Below are 15,139 nucleotides of genomic sequence, written 5' to 3' on the forward strand. Positions count from 1 at the left end.
ACGAAAAATTTCCATCAGAGCACGATCATGGGCGTTTTACGAGTAAAATGTGCTCTACTAATTCATGAACATAATACAGATTTAAAGTTGAGCGCTTTTAAGAGGATGTTTACAGACATTATTCTTTGTGACAAAATGTTATGTCATACAAATACTTTCTTTCGCCCTCAAAATACGTTTTTAACGGGTGTTTCGGCCTTAGGCCAACATCAGACACAATGGAATAGGGATGAAGATAACAATGGAACAAACATTTAAACGAACTCACTAAAATAGTTATAAAGAGATGCATACACTTCGAATACAGAATATTTTGTTAAATATGGACAATAAATCAAGTTTGTATTTCCAATTCCTCTCTACATGATGAACAGGTCAGTTGACTTTAGTGCTCAGTAGAGGTTTCTTAATTTTGAACAATAAACCTTTTGTAATGAAGCAATTATCTGGGGTTTTAATCTTGCACAGAATTTTCATAAAGAAATGGTGTTATTAAAGGCATATTGTTAGATATACCAGAAAAAAAAATGCATGAGTGATGCGTCCACTTTAGTTTTACCCTATATTTTCATCTCTATTAACAACAGATCTCACAATTTTGAAAAAAAAAAAAAAGATCAGAATTTGTGAGACACCAGGATCTAAAGTTTAAAATATTCTTGTAAATTCTTAACTTCAAACTTAGATGCTACGTCCATATTTACAAACCCTCTTTGGCAGGTCTTGAAGGTTGAAGGATATCATGCAACTTTCGTTACCAATTAACTTTTCAAAAACATTTACATAGGCTTATTGATGAGCTTATAAACGAAAATCTTAGGAACTACTATAACAAAATACCTTAAAACTCTACTTGATTTACATTTCAGTCAATGGCATGCCCATAGTAACACAAAAATGATATACTTTTCTTTAAGAAAATCATTTACAAAACTCGGAAAGTAAGTTTCACAACTTATTATTCACTAATTATTGATAATTAATCTACCAAACAATTCGCCGTCCTAACTTTGAAAGAGTTTATCTCTTATTTCAGTCATAGCAGCAAGAAGGTTGACACGGCTGGTGTGGTCATGTACTTTCACTGATTGTTCAAGTAGCATCTCCTTATCTCCATAGGAACAGGGTCACTTTTCACGTATTCTTCTCCCACCGTTCTAACAGAATAATATCCACAGTGTTCTATTCATCATATAAATGTTTCATCGAATTTGTTCACATTCTGCTTCCCGGTTAAATCAAGACTACAGAGGCTCATCAGTGACACATGTTTCTTGTCAATGTGTTCAGAGCACTTAAGAAATATACCCGAATCTCACAGTTTGATGGATTATGTCATTACGAAACAAGATAATAGCGAGTCCAACTATATTTAAGTGGTTGTCACGTTATTGGAGTATACCAAAGCCACATTCACTATTCTCATTCAAACTAGTGTTCTTTCACCATCTTATCATACATTATCTTTGGGCAATTTTTCCCACCTGTTGATGTGCAAACTCAAGTACAGAAACCTAACATGGATCGCAAACTATTCGACGTAATTTACAAACATTCTGGCACAAACTTTCGCCACACCCAGTACCTTATACAACTCAGAAAACTACTGACTGTTAAAGTCTGCTTCTGGATCAGTAAGAATCGTCTGTTGTGCTCTGAAGTGAGCTATTTAATATTCAGCTAACATATTAGCAACTGTTTGAGCTTATGTGTCAGCCAGTGGTTATGTTTAGTCCATTTAGTGAGATATTTATCACCAGGATGTTTTGATTACCAGTCTCACAATATCCAATGCTTTTTTTTTTAATGTATAACCGACAATTCATTGACGGAATTGTGCCTGGGACGGAAGCTGCACACGAAGTACAATGTTCACACTATAGCTCTACATTCTTGCATGGATACTGCCAGTAAATTAATCTCTGCAAGTTGGTTGTAGTGCAAAATATTCTTCAGTGTCCCCTGATTCTTGAGTTATGCAGAGTTCAGAGAATTTCGACTCTTAAAGCTGCATCACAAGTCAAGCACTGCATTTGTAAGGATTGTAGCTATGCTGTGAACTCCATCTGTCACCTCTTATCGACCAATCAATTGTCATAAGTTACGTGTCTTCATACTATATTCACAGATCTGTGAGGGTTGTGCTTCTCCTTGCTGCATAGCAAGTAGTGTCCAAGTTAAGTTCAGGTCATCTGGTTATTCTTCTCACAGCTTTTGTTTGGGAAATTTGGTATATATTCACCAGTGGGGTCCATGCCATTTCTTTTGTTTCATTGTAATGGTCGAGACCTGGGGGTTTAGCGACGGTGTTATTTTTAGTATTCAGTTGCTACAGATGGGCAACATCCCAACTGCCGACAAAAAGAAAAAGTCATTTGCATTTCCATGCTGTCAGTAAAATTGTATTCCTGCAATGCTCTCTAAGGCCCATTAACCATTTTAATGATCTACCAGACTACCCGGATGATAAATACACAGCCATAAAAATAGTGTGCAATAAACACCACTAATACAAGCAGCTCCTTCTTTGTTATATAATAATGGCATTTTGTGGGCATGAGCATACAGCTTGTGTATGCTACAATACACTCTGCACCACCTTGTACTTATGAAAATACTGCTCCAATTTTACTGTCGCTGGCATCCATATGCAAGATGGAATGTCTCTCTCAGTTTAAGCTAACACTGGAGCATTAATCAAGGCACATTTTAGTAACTGAAATGACAGTGTAGTCTTCAGTCCAACTAAATGAGATTCAACTTTACCAAAAGCCAATAGTGGTGCTGCTATAGTTGAAAAGTTGGTCACAAGTATCTATAATAGGAAGCAAAGACAAGAAACTTTTGGTCTTCTTTCTTATTTATAGGCTTGGGACCAGTCTACAATTATTTGGATTTTAGTAGAATTGGCACACTCCATCCCTACTTATTATGTCTCGGAAACTTTACATCTACATGAGAGAACATTTCTATGGCTTCAGTTTCAGTTATGCTGAAATACCATGCCTAGGTTTCCAACTGCAGTGTAGAATGTGTGCCCAAATCAGAATATTGTCAATATAAATAAGAAACTATTCGCTAAACAATGCAACTATCCAACAATACAGTAGTTAAGTTCCTTGACTGGTCAAACCATGAAAGGTAACACCTTAGGTAAAATCTATCAAGTAACCTCTATCAGATTTAGTGTGTTTCAAATCAGAATAAGAAATTTAAGAATGCTGTGAGAAATGCATATTATGGGAAAATCAGGTATTTATATGATATGGACTAATAATATTTTGATGGATTTCCTTAACCCTAGAATTACTGATGGGATCCATATGGACTTCCATGGCTTTTTAATCATATTTTTTAAGCTAGTTATTTTGCTAACTTTGTTAGTTACAAGGCCTCTAATAATCAACAGCCATAGTATTTTAAACATGAAAAACAAAAAAACTACTGATTTCACCCCATTATTTTGCTCAGTACTTTGAATTGGGTGCTGTAACAAGCAGAACACAAAATTACATAATATGATGCAAGACACGGACCACACCAGTAGTGAACAATGTGATCTGAGGGTTAATAGAACTAGATTATGGCTGGTATACAGTGATAGTTAACTAAACCAGTATTTACTAAGTAAACTGATATTAATCTCTTAAAATATTTTCTTTATTGGGTATATATGTGCATAACGAACCAATAATGAATGCTTAGTTTTTTTAAAAAGAAAGATTTTTATTGATATTGTAAATAATTAAGAAAAACCTTCTAAGTTTTACACTGATGAATAGTATCTGCACATTTGCACTTTTAATGTTTATTATGCTAAGAACAAAAAAATAGTGAAATTTCTTATTTTTTGTTACAAATGAGTTTTTGTCTCACCCATCTAACGGACGAGTACTCCAGCTAGTACCTTATAAGGTTGTAACCTAAGGTTATGGGGTGTAACTAATACAGGAGTATCATTATGATCAGTCACACCCTAAAGGTATTGTTAAAACTAATCACCAATAGAATTAAACTTAAGGTTAAAAATGAGCTTTCAAAACACAATAATGGTATTGACGTGTAAGAGAGCATATTTGACTTTAGGATATTAAATGAAAGCACTATAAAACTGCAAAGAAATCTTTATGTGTGCTTCACAGACTCTGCAAAAGCATTTAACAGGATTAACCATAATGTAGATAATGCAGTAGATTGGGGTAGATCAAGGATATATAAAAGAAACTTGATTTTATTCTAGAGTCAGGATGCAGCATTTTTAATTGTTAAAGAATTAAATAGTTTATTTGCAGCTAAAGAAATAAAGATGTATGCATTGCCATCAATAATATATATATTCTTTTTCTGTGTAGAATGGTTGACAATAGGATTAATTACTGATACAGAAGGAATCAAGGTTAACAAAAACAGAATCTGTAATAATAGCAGTTACAGGTGAATCTGAAGAAAATATACAACAGGTATCTGACAACGGGAAAGACTACGAACTCAGAATAAATGTCAATAAAACTAAGACAATGGTAATTGCAAGATATGAAGAAGTTCCCAGAATATGTATCAAAGCAGAAGGTAAAGAGTTGAAATGAGTACAGGAGTTTACTTATTTAGGATCAAATATAAGTACTGATCGCAAGCGTGGAAAAAGAAAATTAGAAGAGAGAATATATGAATGGTAATAAACAGCATTCTTCACTCTCAAAGAACTGCTCAGGAGATATGTCCAGCTAGAACTAAAGAAAAAGACTATCAAAATGATGCAAATGGTCAGTCTATTGAGTGAAAACAGTGATGCTGGTTGCTTAAACAAAATGACAGAAGCATTAGAAATGTGGTTATAGACAAAATATGAAGGTTTTGTCTGTTTGTTGTTAAGGACAAAGTGGCACAATGGCTACCTGTGCTGTGCCTACAATGGGTATCGAAACCCAGTTTTCAGTGTTATAAGCTTTCCGACTTCCCGCAGTGTCACTGGGGGTGGGGGATGCATTACTCTGGGCATACAACTAGATCTGAGTAAGGATGGGTAAAGAGATTCTAATGGGTAAAATTGGAAGAAAAAAGGGCAAAAGACAGATTGTAAGGTGCATTTACAGACATTCTTATTCAATGATTAATATACAGTTCAAGCTTAAACTTTCTATTTTGAATTACTCAAGAAAAAGTTTCCTCTCAGGCTTAGGTAATGTTCCATGGTAGCCACATAGTGTATGGGTATACAACATTTCCTGATATGCCTCTTACTTTGTTTTAAAGATCTTTATTTATTAATAACATATTATAATACAAAAGAAATGCCCTTATTATATTTAGAAAAATACAGAAATAATAAGTTCAAAATTTACAAATAATTTCAGGAACATAAAATATGAAAATTACAAACATAACACTATACGCAAACTTTTGTCAAATGGAAGTTTTAAAATTTATATTACATAGTCAATACTGTTTTTTTTTCCTTTCTTGACAGTTGTGATATAAAATTTATTTTGTAAATGAGTATACAATAAAAATGTATAAGAAAACTTATAAATAAGGCCCAATTTTCACTTTCTAAAATAATTCAACACACAAATAAAGCATGATATTGCATAGTTTGTAAACAAAATACAAAAATGTTGGAAACAGAGTTAAGTATGCATACATATTCTAGCATATTGAGCTTAAGTAAGTCTAATATTGAGTTATGGTTATAATACATGAAGGATTGCTTAATTATGCTACAATCATATTTCAGAAGTAGACATTAAAAATTGATAATGTTTTCACCCCATTCTCTGTATTTATCTTTTATAATAAGAGTTTGGAAGCTACATTATACATCAGAGTAGCTTTATCATCATCATCTTCCTCCCTAAAGACACTACAATATGTTATCTTCAGGTTTATATGAAAGAACTATGCTAATAAAAGTTAAAGCACTGAAAATTTAAATTTGAAAGTGAAGTTTGTGTGAAAGAATGATGCTAAGTTTCAGCACTGAAAACAGAATTTGGAAATATAGTCAGCAACAGTTTTCAATACTGAGTAGTAGTAGTAGTAGTGAAATGTTTTCACACAGCTTCAATATTTATAAATGAGTTGAAGCAAAAACCATTAAAAATAATAAAATGTGGTTGGACCAAAAATAAATGTTAGAATTTAAAAAAAAAAACTCACCTACAAAAATATCTGAATTCAGCTAAAATTGTATACCAAACATACAGCTAGATGGAGGTGCGTCCTGTTTCATGACTAACCCAGAAGATGGTTTGTTAATAATTTTAAATGAATGCTTCATGAAGGGATGGGTGGAGTTTAATTGGATTAAACAGTGATAACCTAATTTTCATCTTCATGATTTCTTGTTTTCCAAATATAAATCAGTTTCATTTGGCATGAATGTCAGCTTTACTAAGTTTTAAAGCAAGTTCTAAATCAGCTTGCTCCTGGGCTTCAGCATTCTTTCTTTCTTGTTCCAATCTTATACTTTCTTCTGTTACCCATGCCAGTTGTTCCTGCTCACTCATATTTTTGTAATTATGCTTAACAGGCTTGTCAAGAGTCTCATGCAGAAAAGGAACAAACTAGAAAGATAAGAAAATTTGTGAATATTACTATAATGAAACTATAAAAAAAGTTTAAACAATTCTTTTAAGTTACAGTACTGTGAAGCAATAATAGTTAGTATATACTGACTTATCTCAACAAGTTTTAAGTGATACAAAAGAACACTTACCAGCAAACCTGCATGGAAAATAAAAATATGTTCTATTCTTATTAAAACATGCAACCACTGAGGTTATCACAATAACTTAATTTTAGAAAATTTATAAATAATTTTGATCCTAATAATTATAAAATATTATATATATATACATATAAACACACACACACAGCCATTTTAGAATATAATATGAATTGTACAAAACAGTGTAGGTGCTGCATTTACTAAGTGATGTCTATAAAATAAGAAACTGACAAACATGATATACATAACTGTAACGTACACTTTGTAAAAAAAACATTCCCATCTTAAATCCTATAATATGGAGGTTTTTCATGGTATTTCTGATCTAAAGTTATGAAAATATTTTGACATTAAATCTACAACAAACTGTACGAGTGTTTTGAAATAAAAGAACCCAAAATAACAAGGACCCTTTTGATACTATTGTAAATAATTAAAAAACAAAAACAAAATACCAAGAAAAAACAAAACACATCTATGTACATTTTTTGACAGTCCCCACAAACTTAACTGAAAACCCATGCAACATAAAATAACCAGCCATAAGACTCATGTACAATACAATGACCAATGATAATACACCGCCCAGAGACCATAACTTGACCAACCACGTGATATCATGTACATTAACCTGAAAACTCATGCATTATTTGAACCATCACCTTTCAGACATCAGTCTGAAGAGTTTGTGCAAAAATTAGAAGAAGCAGTGTATAGAAAGTTAAAACTTCATACATTATATAAAATATATACATAGCAGTTATTATATGCTGTAACTTAAAGCATTTGTGCAATATGCATGAGGACAGTATGCAAATTAAAAAATGGGCAATTTCCACTGTAAATGTCAGTTATAAAGAAGGTTGAGTATATTACATTAAAATGATTTTGAATATGCAAATCAACAAGACAGGTGATAACAACAGCTGATATAAAGTCGTAATGGAATGGATCAGAACTACATTTTGGTATTTTTTTAGTAGTATGATTTCACTGAAAACTTATTGCTTTTGGGAAGGAAATGTAACAACCTCTTCTGATATAAAACATTCATACATACTCAGGTCATAAAGATGTATTTGGACCAGGGATTAGGAATTTTCAAGATGGGGATATATTTTTTTACTAAATGGCATAGAAAAACAAAAGATTATGGATCAACTTGGTGACCCAGGACTATTGAGAGAAAGACCTGCAACAAGTCCTACTTCAGCCATGGTAATCAAAGATCAGTGGCAAAAGCCAGCCACGTGTCCAATGGAACAGCACATAACAATCTAAAAGGATCTCCCACCATGAAAATGACAGGTCATGTGTACACAAGTTGTTTTCACAAAATGTCCAGAAGAGAAAATCAAGTGTAAGAAACTGTACAAAGAGTATGTACACTTTAATAATTGTAACAAGTCTCATGTCAATTTCTAACAGTCATTTTGTGAAACAATTTCCAAAAATGGTATATGGCATGTCACAAAAAGTTTTCAAAGAAATTTATGATCATTGCTTGATTCTGTTTCAGGAATAAGTTAGGGAACAGGAGAGTGGATACAAAGGTCAGGGTCAACTTTTTTCACTATCAGACTGATGTTCTTGGCCCAGTGTACCATGCAGAAATACTTGTTTTGTACATAAATTAGGCCAACAAGGTATAGATTTACCAAGATAAAGCTTCTACTCATACCTCCTGTTCAACTGTTGCATACCTCAATGAAGACATATGTCAATTATGGATTTTTGTGGAATTGGATTTTAGAAATAAGTGTTAAGAAAGCAGCAGCAGCCTCACACATTAGATGAATAAAGGAAGGGAGGAGTGGTGTGCTTTGGACATGATATTTATGAAGTTGCATTTTACAATTGAAATTATGCAGTAGAGCTTTTGTCAAGATGCACAGTCATCAGAAAGAGCATGATTGAATTTAACAACACTGACTGTAACAATGTGGTGAGGTTTTAAAATAATTTCAATATAATTGACTCAATCCTCTGTAGTAATACAGGACTCCTGAAACTGACTTATTAACAAAAATTAATCAATGATGAAGTGCCAAAATGTTTTTCATTTAAAGGCAATTTATAAGTGGCTACATTGCTTTAATCTATCTGTACTTGTGTAAGAACTATGCTAATATTACATACTTGGACTGTTACTCTAGATACAATATTTTTAAGCTATAAATTGGTAAAAATAATGTGTATAAGAGTTGTGAAAAAGCCTTTTAATTTTCTTTACCAAAAAAACATTTTAAAATAGACTAAATAAAAAATACAATAACTTCTCCATCACAGTTAACACCTACATGCTGTTTCTATTAGTCTAAAGAAGTGTCTTGAGAAAATGATCATTTAATACCCACAGAACAGATTCAAGTCCAAGAGAGATAATGCATGATGGTGAAATGATATGAAAAAATTACATTTTTGTTTATTAAAATGTGGTTTCTTTAGAATAAAAACATGAAAAATCAAATTATTATAAATGAAGATTTAACAGTTACTCACCTTAAGTCATCTGAGTACTTTCAAATTGCAGACTAATTTGAAAAAACAAGAACAACAAATAAAACTGGTTATTTACTAGGGAAAACAGAGTGAAGATGGAGATAGAAATTGTGTGTGAAAGATAGCTAAAAAAATAGCAAAGACAGCAACTCCAAGTGTTAAATTGTTATGGGTTAAATATAATAAAATACTAAATGCCTAATCATTAAAAAGAGATGTTAAAAAAACAACAACAACAAGTTATTAATAAAAGCAGTTTTTATTTCAAAGACATTTGGGAATAAAAGCCATGCATAAAAAATGTAAGCAAATGGTTAAGCTGTAGTAAATTTTTCAGGAAAACCAGTTTCCTTCAATTTTCTAACATAGTTTATGAAGAAAAATCTGAATTGTATATAAGGATAGTAATAACAATATTCTTTCAATTTATGTTTTCAATAATTAATTCCCACTTGTCTAATAATCTGCATTTGTGCAATCTGAGGAAATACTTTTAATATCTATTGAATTCATAGTCAAGAAAAAGTCATAGTCTTGTTTTCCTTCTCCAAGAGAATAAATGACATGTTTTAGAAACATTCTCCAAAGAAACATTATTACTGACATCAAATACCAGGTCTGGAAATTTTTCTGTAAATGTATGCTCAACAACATTAGTACTTCTGGTTGTACAAAATAATTCTGAGAAATGGTTTTGAAACTTGTTTTATTTGCAACTTGATTGGTCTGTAAATATACTTTGGACCTTCTACATGGTTCGTGCAGCTGTCAACTGACCAAATTTGGGACCTTTTAAGACCAGCCCTTAGAAAATTTCAAAACCTATTTTCACAGCAAATTGACCAAATAATAATGAAAATATTAATGATAAAGAATCAATCAAATACCTTCTGTTAGTTATTTAAGTTTTAATACATTTAGAACGAATACCAATGTGTTTAATAAAGACATGCATTTCTCATTTACTAACAAGACACATTTTATTAATCTTGTATATGTATGTCTAATGAGACATGAACATTTCATTTTGGCCTGTGACTGATTTAATACTTTTTAAGGCCTCTAACACGATATTTAAGATGTTTAAAGGCCCTGTGGCAACCCTGTTTTAAAATAGTTTCTGGATGACACTGTTTCAGATAGAAATAAAATAATTATGATATTTTACAATAAAGTATTTCATGTTACAAACACTTGCACATTTTGTAGAATCACATAAATAACCATAATACTGAATTAAAATTTTTATTGAATCAATATTTAATTTGTAAAATATTTTAATGAAATTTTTTCTAACATGACAGATAGGTATGATGATGACCAATATGACTAGAGTTAAAAATGAATGTCCTTAAACTGATGTATGGATGCTACTCTCATCTTTTGATTGTAAAGTTTACATCTTTCACCAAACTTCTGTTATGCCCAGATATAATACTGTGTTTTAACTGAAAATAATTTGTCAAAATTGTTTTATACATTTTCAATCCATTAATAAAATTAAATACTGTAATGTTCATATGCTCATAGCAGTCTTATCATCCTAATCACTTCAGACTTAGGTTAACACTTTTTGTTCTGAAAAGTTATGATTCAAACATACCATTCTATATTTACTATTAATCAGAATTAACTTTTTTGCTACTACTAATTAAAAGAATTTAAAAGTATGAACTCATAACTTTACTATTACTTACACTCTGTTACAGATAGTAGTATAATTAAAATGGCACGAATTGTCATATCAAACTATGTTAATCAAACAAGCTGGTTTTAGAGACAGGTGACATGTTGGGTACTAGACAGATACATCCATTAACAAGTGTCAGTTTCTTTACATTTAAAATGATACAGAAAAATAAGCATGATCAATACATTAATTTAGTCAGTATTTCTAGTTAACATTGTAAAAAAAAGAGTGTTTAATTTAGTTTGAAATACATTGCTTTTTTTATTCAGCTTATTTGGTTACTGTAGTTTGAAACAACACTTAACCATTAATGCATTTTGAATTTTACTTCTATCTATAACAAAGTGCAACTAATGATAGAATTATGATTTCACTTTTAGCATTTCATGCTTTTAATATCTTTTAATCAGCAGTAGTATAAAATTTAATTATGATTAATAATAAATACAGAGTAACTTGTTTGAACCATAACTTTTTGACAGAGAAAATAATTTTTTTTATATGGAATATAAAGTAAAAATTAAAACCTCTGGTTTAAATAACCATAATAATGAAGAATTTTATGAATATTTTAACAGCTGCTTAGACAACAAAATCAGGATAAAGCACTTGCTGTATGATGTAAAAATTCAGAAAATACTCAAAATTCAGTTAATTTAACAATAATTAACACTAGCTACAGCACATGTAAATTTCACATAAATTCTTGATCTTTGTTCTCTATGTGTGTGTGTGTGTGTGTGTGTGTGTGTGAGAGAGAGTTGTTTTTTTTTATTTGAAGTCATGAGGGTAATGTGCATAACAGTGAATATACCAGGTTTCAATCATGCCTGCATATGTCATAAGAGTTGGTATAAAAACCATTAAGAATTATAAGTAAAATTAGTATCATGAATAGATGCTTATTACAATATTTAAAAAATACAAAATGCTTAAAACTATTCAAAATAAATAAGTAAAGAAAAATGTCTAAATATAATTCATTTTATGAGAAAGAAAGTGTACAAGTCAGTATTTAAGCAGGAGTTAAATTAGCAAACCATGCCACTATTATATAATCAATTCTTGAAACCTTTGGTATTTGGTGAAACTCAAATAATTATAGAACTGAGGAAAAAGACAATTGTGTTTTACAAATATAAAAAGAAAATATCTGTGAAATATACATTTGTCTATGTTTCTTCAATTCTGTAATGACATACTTGTAAAGCATGGTGTTTAACCTGCAGCTAAATTAAAGAGGGTAAATTTTAAAAGTTTCATGTTTTTCTTTTTTTGTAATTACATTTTAGAAGTTTAGATGATAATTTAATTAGATGCTTCGTCTAAATATTATACTTATAAAAACAAAACAAACAAACAATGAAATATCACCCTGTTTTCCTCTCAGTTTGTTCTATTGTTAAGCACAATGCAACTCAATAGCCTTTTTATGCTCTTCTTACCCAAAGTTTTGAAACCTGATTTTTAGTGTTATAAGCCCTTTGACTCAACACTGAGCCACCAGTATTAAACAAAAATTGAAATTTCTCTAATTTTATACACAGTATTAATTTTCAATTTATTTCCATCCTTATAACTTTCAATGAATGTACACTAAGTTACTGCTTATATTTTTTCTTTTTTTAAACAAATTAATAAATGGTCTTGTGCTAAGATTTAGCAACAAGTTTATGATAGTAAAAGACAAATGAAACAAAATTATCAAGTAATTCCTCATTTATTCTATGTTGAATCTCAGAGAAAAATAGGCTAAAATGTGAAATGCTACAAATGTAATATTGATTATAACGATGATGGAAAAATAAAACACATCACATAAGCTTTACTCATTAAACAGGGTTATTTCATATTTTGTACAAGGTACACTTGCATTTCATGCATTATATAATCCATACAAGAAATGTGCATTGTAGCAAACATGAGTATTGCTTTATTAATTAAGCTAAGCATTCTACTAAAAACCACATAGCAATTTTTAAACCTTAACATGAAAAAACCACATAACAGACATTTTTAAATATCAAGTATTAAGGTTCGATACTACAAGTAAAACAATTAAGAACTATAACAGATGAATTATTATTATGAAGACATCGTTCAAGCATACACACAGAAACACACAAGTCCTATGAGCAGGGGCTACAAAGTCTCATATAGCTTCATATTATTTTCAAGTTATTAAAAAAATAAATGTGAAGCTCAATCTATTATTTGATTACTCACCTGCCACTGAACTACAGAAATATCAGAACCCCCCCCCAGTAACTCTGGTCTAGGGAACTCAAAAGAACAAGACTCAGTGACAAGTGGATAATCAAATAAAAGACTGGGCTTCATATTTAGTTTAGTATTCTATACAGCTTGTCTGCTGAATACTACAGAATAATAAGTTAATAACATCAAAGCTACATATTCTTCGAATCCAATATACATACAGGTGAGTAAAAGTCAATACTTTTTTTAGTTCCACTTTTGAAGGCTTCTATATATTCATATGAGAGTGGTTTGTTGAATTTTTATAACAACTTTAAAATAATCATGCAGCTTAAAAAAATGCAAAACATAAATGAGAAACTGATATATCATGAAAAAAAAAAAGGTTCCAGATTATCACTATACATATAACCAACTATGTGTAACAGAGATTTATACACAGATAATCATGCAGAATACAATACCAAAATAGAACATGGATTAAGGTATTGAACAATCAAAGCATATTATAAACTAATAACAAGCAGAACACATATTATTTTATAATGCAATCAAAGCACAGTAAAATACAAAACAAAAAAGGCAATAGTACAAGTGTGCAAAATATAGTACTTACTGATAATAGGACAGAAATAACCAAGATATAAACTCACTGGAAAAAAACACACCTGAGAGTTTATACAGTGTTATTCATGTAATTATGAAAGTATGCTTTCAGAATGACATTTTTTAACAATTATTCAAAAAGACAGAGTGGGCTACTCTGTGAAGAAACCATTCCAAGATAGCCCATGCAGATAGCCCTCATGTAGCTTTGCACGAAATTCAAAACAAACTAAACCAAAGTAACCCAATTTAGGAAAGTACATATATAAGTGCAACTATAATTGACAATATTCCTGTTTCAGTCTTTTCTTTGGTGGCTCGTGACATGCATTCAGGACCAGCTGGGTACAGTCAGAAGTGGTATCTTTGCTGATGTACTTAAAATCATTCCAAATAGTTGAATGCATCTTGGCTAATTAAATGCTCAAGCACAAATATGAGGACACACAAAAAGTATTTGTTAGTTGATCACTGCAGCCTCATGAATGTTCTAAATGTACGACATAATATTTTATTACTACAGTACTTCCCTATTACTTGAATTTTTTTTTTCCAAAACATTTCTTCAGGACAAAATTTTGAAAATATCACTAACAAAAAATATAGATATAGTATATTAATTCATTAAATTTTTTTCCCATTAAAATAACACATAACTTAATTTTTTTAAAAACAAGTTTCCTGTAATTTGATTAAGAATATTCACTGCAAGAACATAATAACCTCACAGGTATGTCTTAACCAGTGAGTTTTCTTCTAGGTGCTTACTGTCTGATGTGTTTCTGACCATGATACTGAATTGCTGTAGTGAACAATCAATGCACAGCACACACCAAAACAGAACAGAATATACATTATGGAATGCAATCAAAACACAATACATATAAAAATGTGACAAACATGATTATTGTTGTACACAAAGTCAATAAAATATAGCATCAAGAGCTATTTATTTGTTTGTTTATTTATTTGAGAGCAAAGCTACTGTAGGATATTGAACCCCAAATTTTAGTTTTGTACGTCCATAAACTTACTGCTGTCCCACTAGGGGACCATCAAGACCGGACACTGGTTTTCATAATGGTATGATGCAATTAAATACAACTTTGAGTTTATCATAATGAGAGTTTACATTAATTTCTAATAGTTAACATAAAGCAGTAAAAGCTACCTAATAAAGAGAAATCCTATCAATTCAAGGTTGTTTCTATTTGTTTGAAATTTTAGTGGGCACTGAACATACAGCAAACACACAAAAAGAAGATATATATATATATATATATATATATATATATACACTATCTCTAGTAGGTTGCTATTAATGCAGGTAAATTTAAATAAATAGTAACAAAAAACAAAAACAAACAAACAACACTAAACCTACTACTAGTAATAGA

The 15,139-nt window shown here is 30.7% G+C and overlaps 1 protein-coding gene across 8 annotated transcripts in view; it reads right to left on the reverse strand.

Annotated features, from left to right (window-relative positions):
• Positions 1 to 5,777: 5,777 nt before the first annotated feature.
• Positions 5,778 to 15,139, reverse strand: part of LOC106461000 (epidermal growth factor receptor substrate 15-like 1) — an 86,275-nt gene continuing 76,913 nt past the window's right edge. For 7 of the 8 annotated variants that reach the window (XM_022387798.1, XM_022387799.1, XM_022387800.1 and 4 more), the window contains one exon: positions 5,778 to 6,563. In XM_022387798.1, coding sequence (XP_022243506.1) covers positions 6,366 to 6,563 — 198 coding nt within the window. In that variant the 3' untranslated portion in view covers positions 5,778 to 6,365. Of the gene's footprint in view, positions 6,564 to 9,229; positions 9,262 to 15,139 lie in introns of all 8 variants that reach the window. The other variant, XM_022387801.1, reaches the window with a different exon arrangement.

This window comes from Limulus polyphemus, unplaced genomic scaffold (genome assembly GCF_000517525.1).
Source record: "Limulus polyphemus unplaced genomic scaffold, Limulus_polyphemus-2.1.2 Scaffold877, whole genome shotgun sequence".
In the NCBI taxonomy this organism is placed as follows: Eukaryota; Metazoa; Arthropoda; class Merostomata; order Xiphosura; family Limulidae; genus Limulus; species Limulus polyphemus.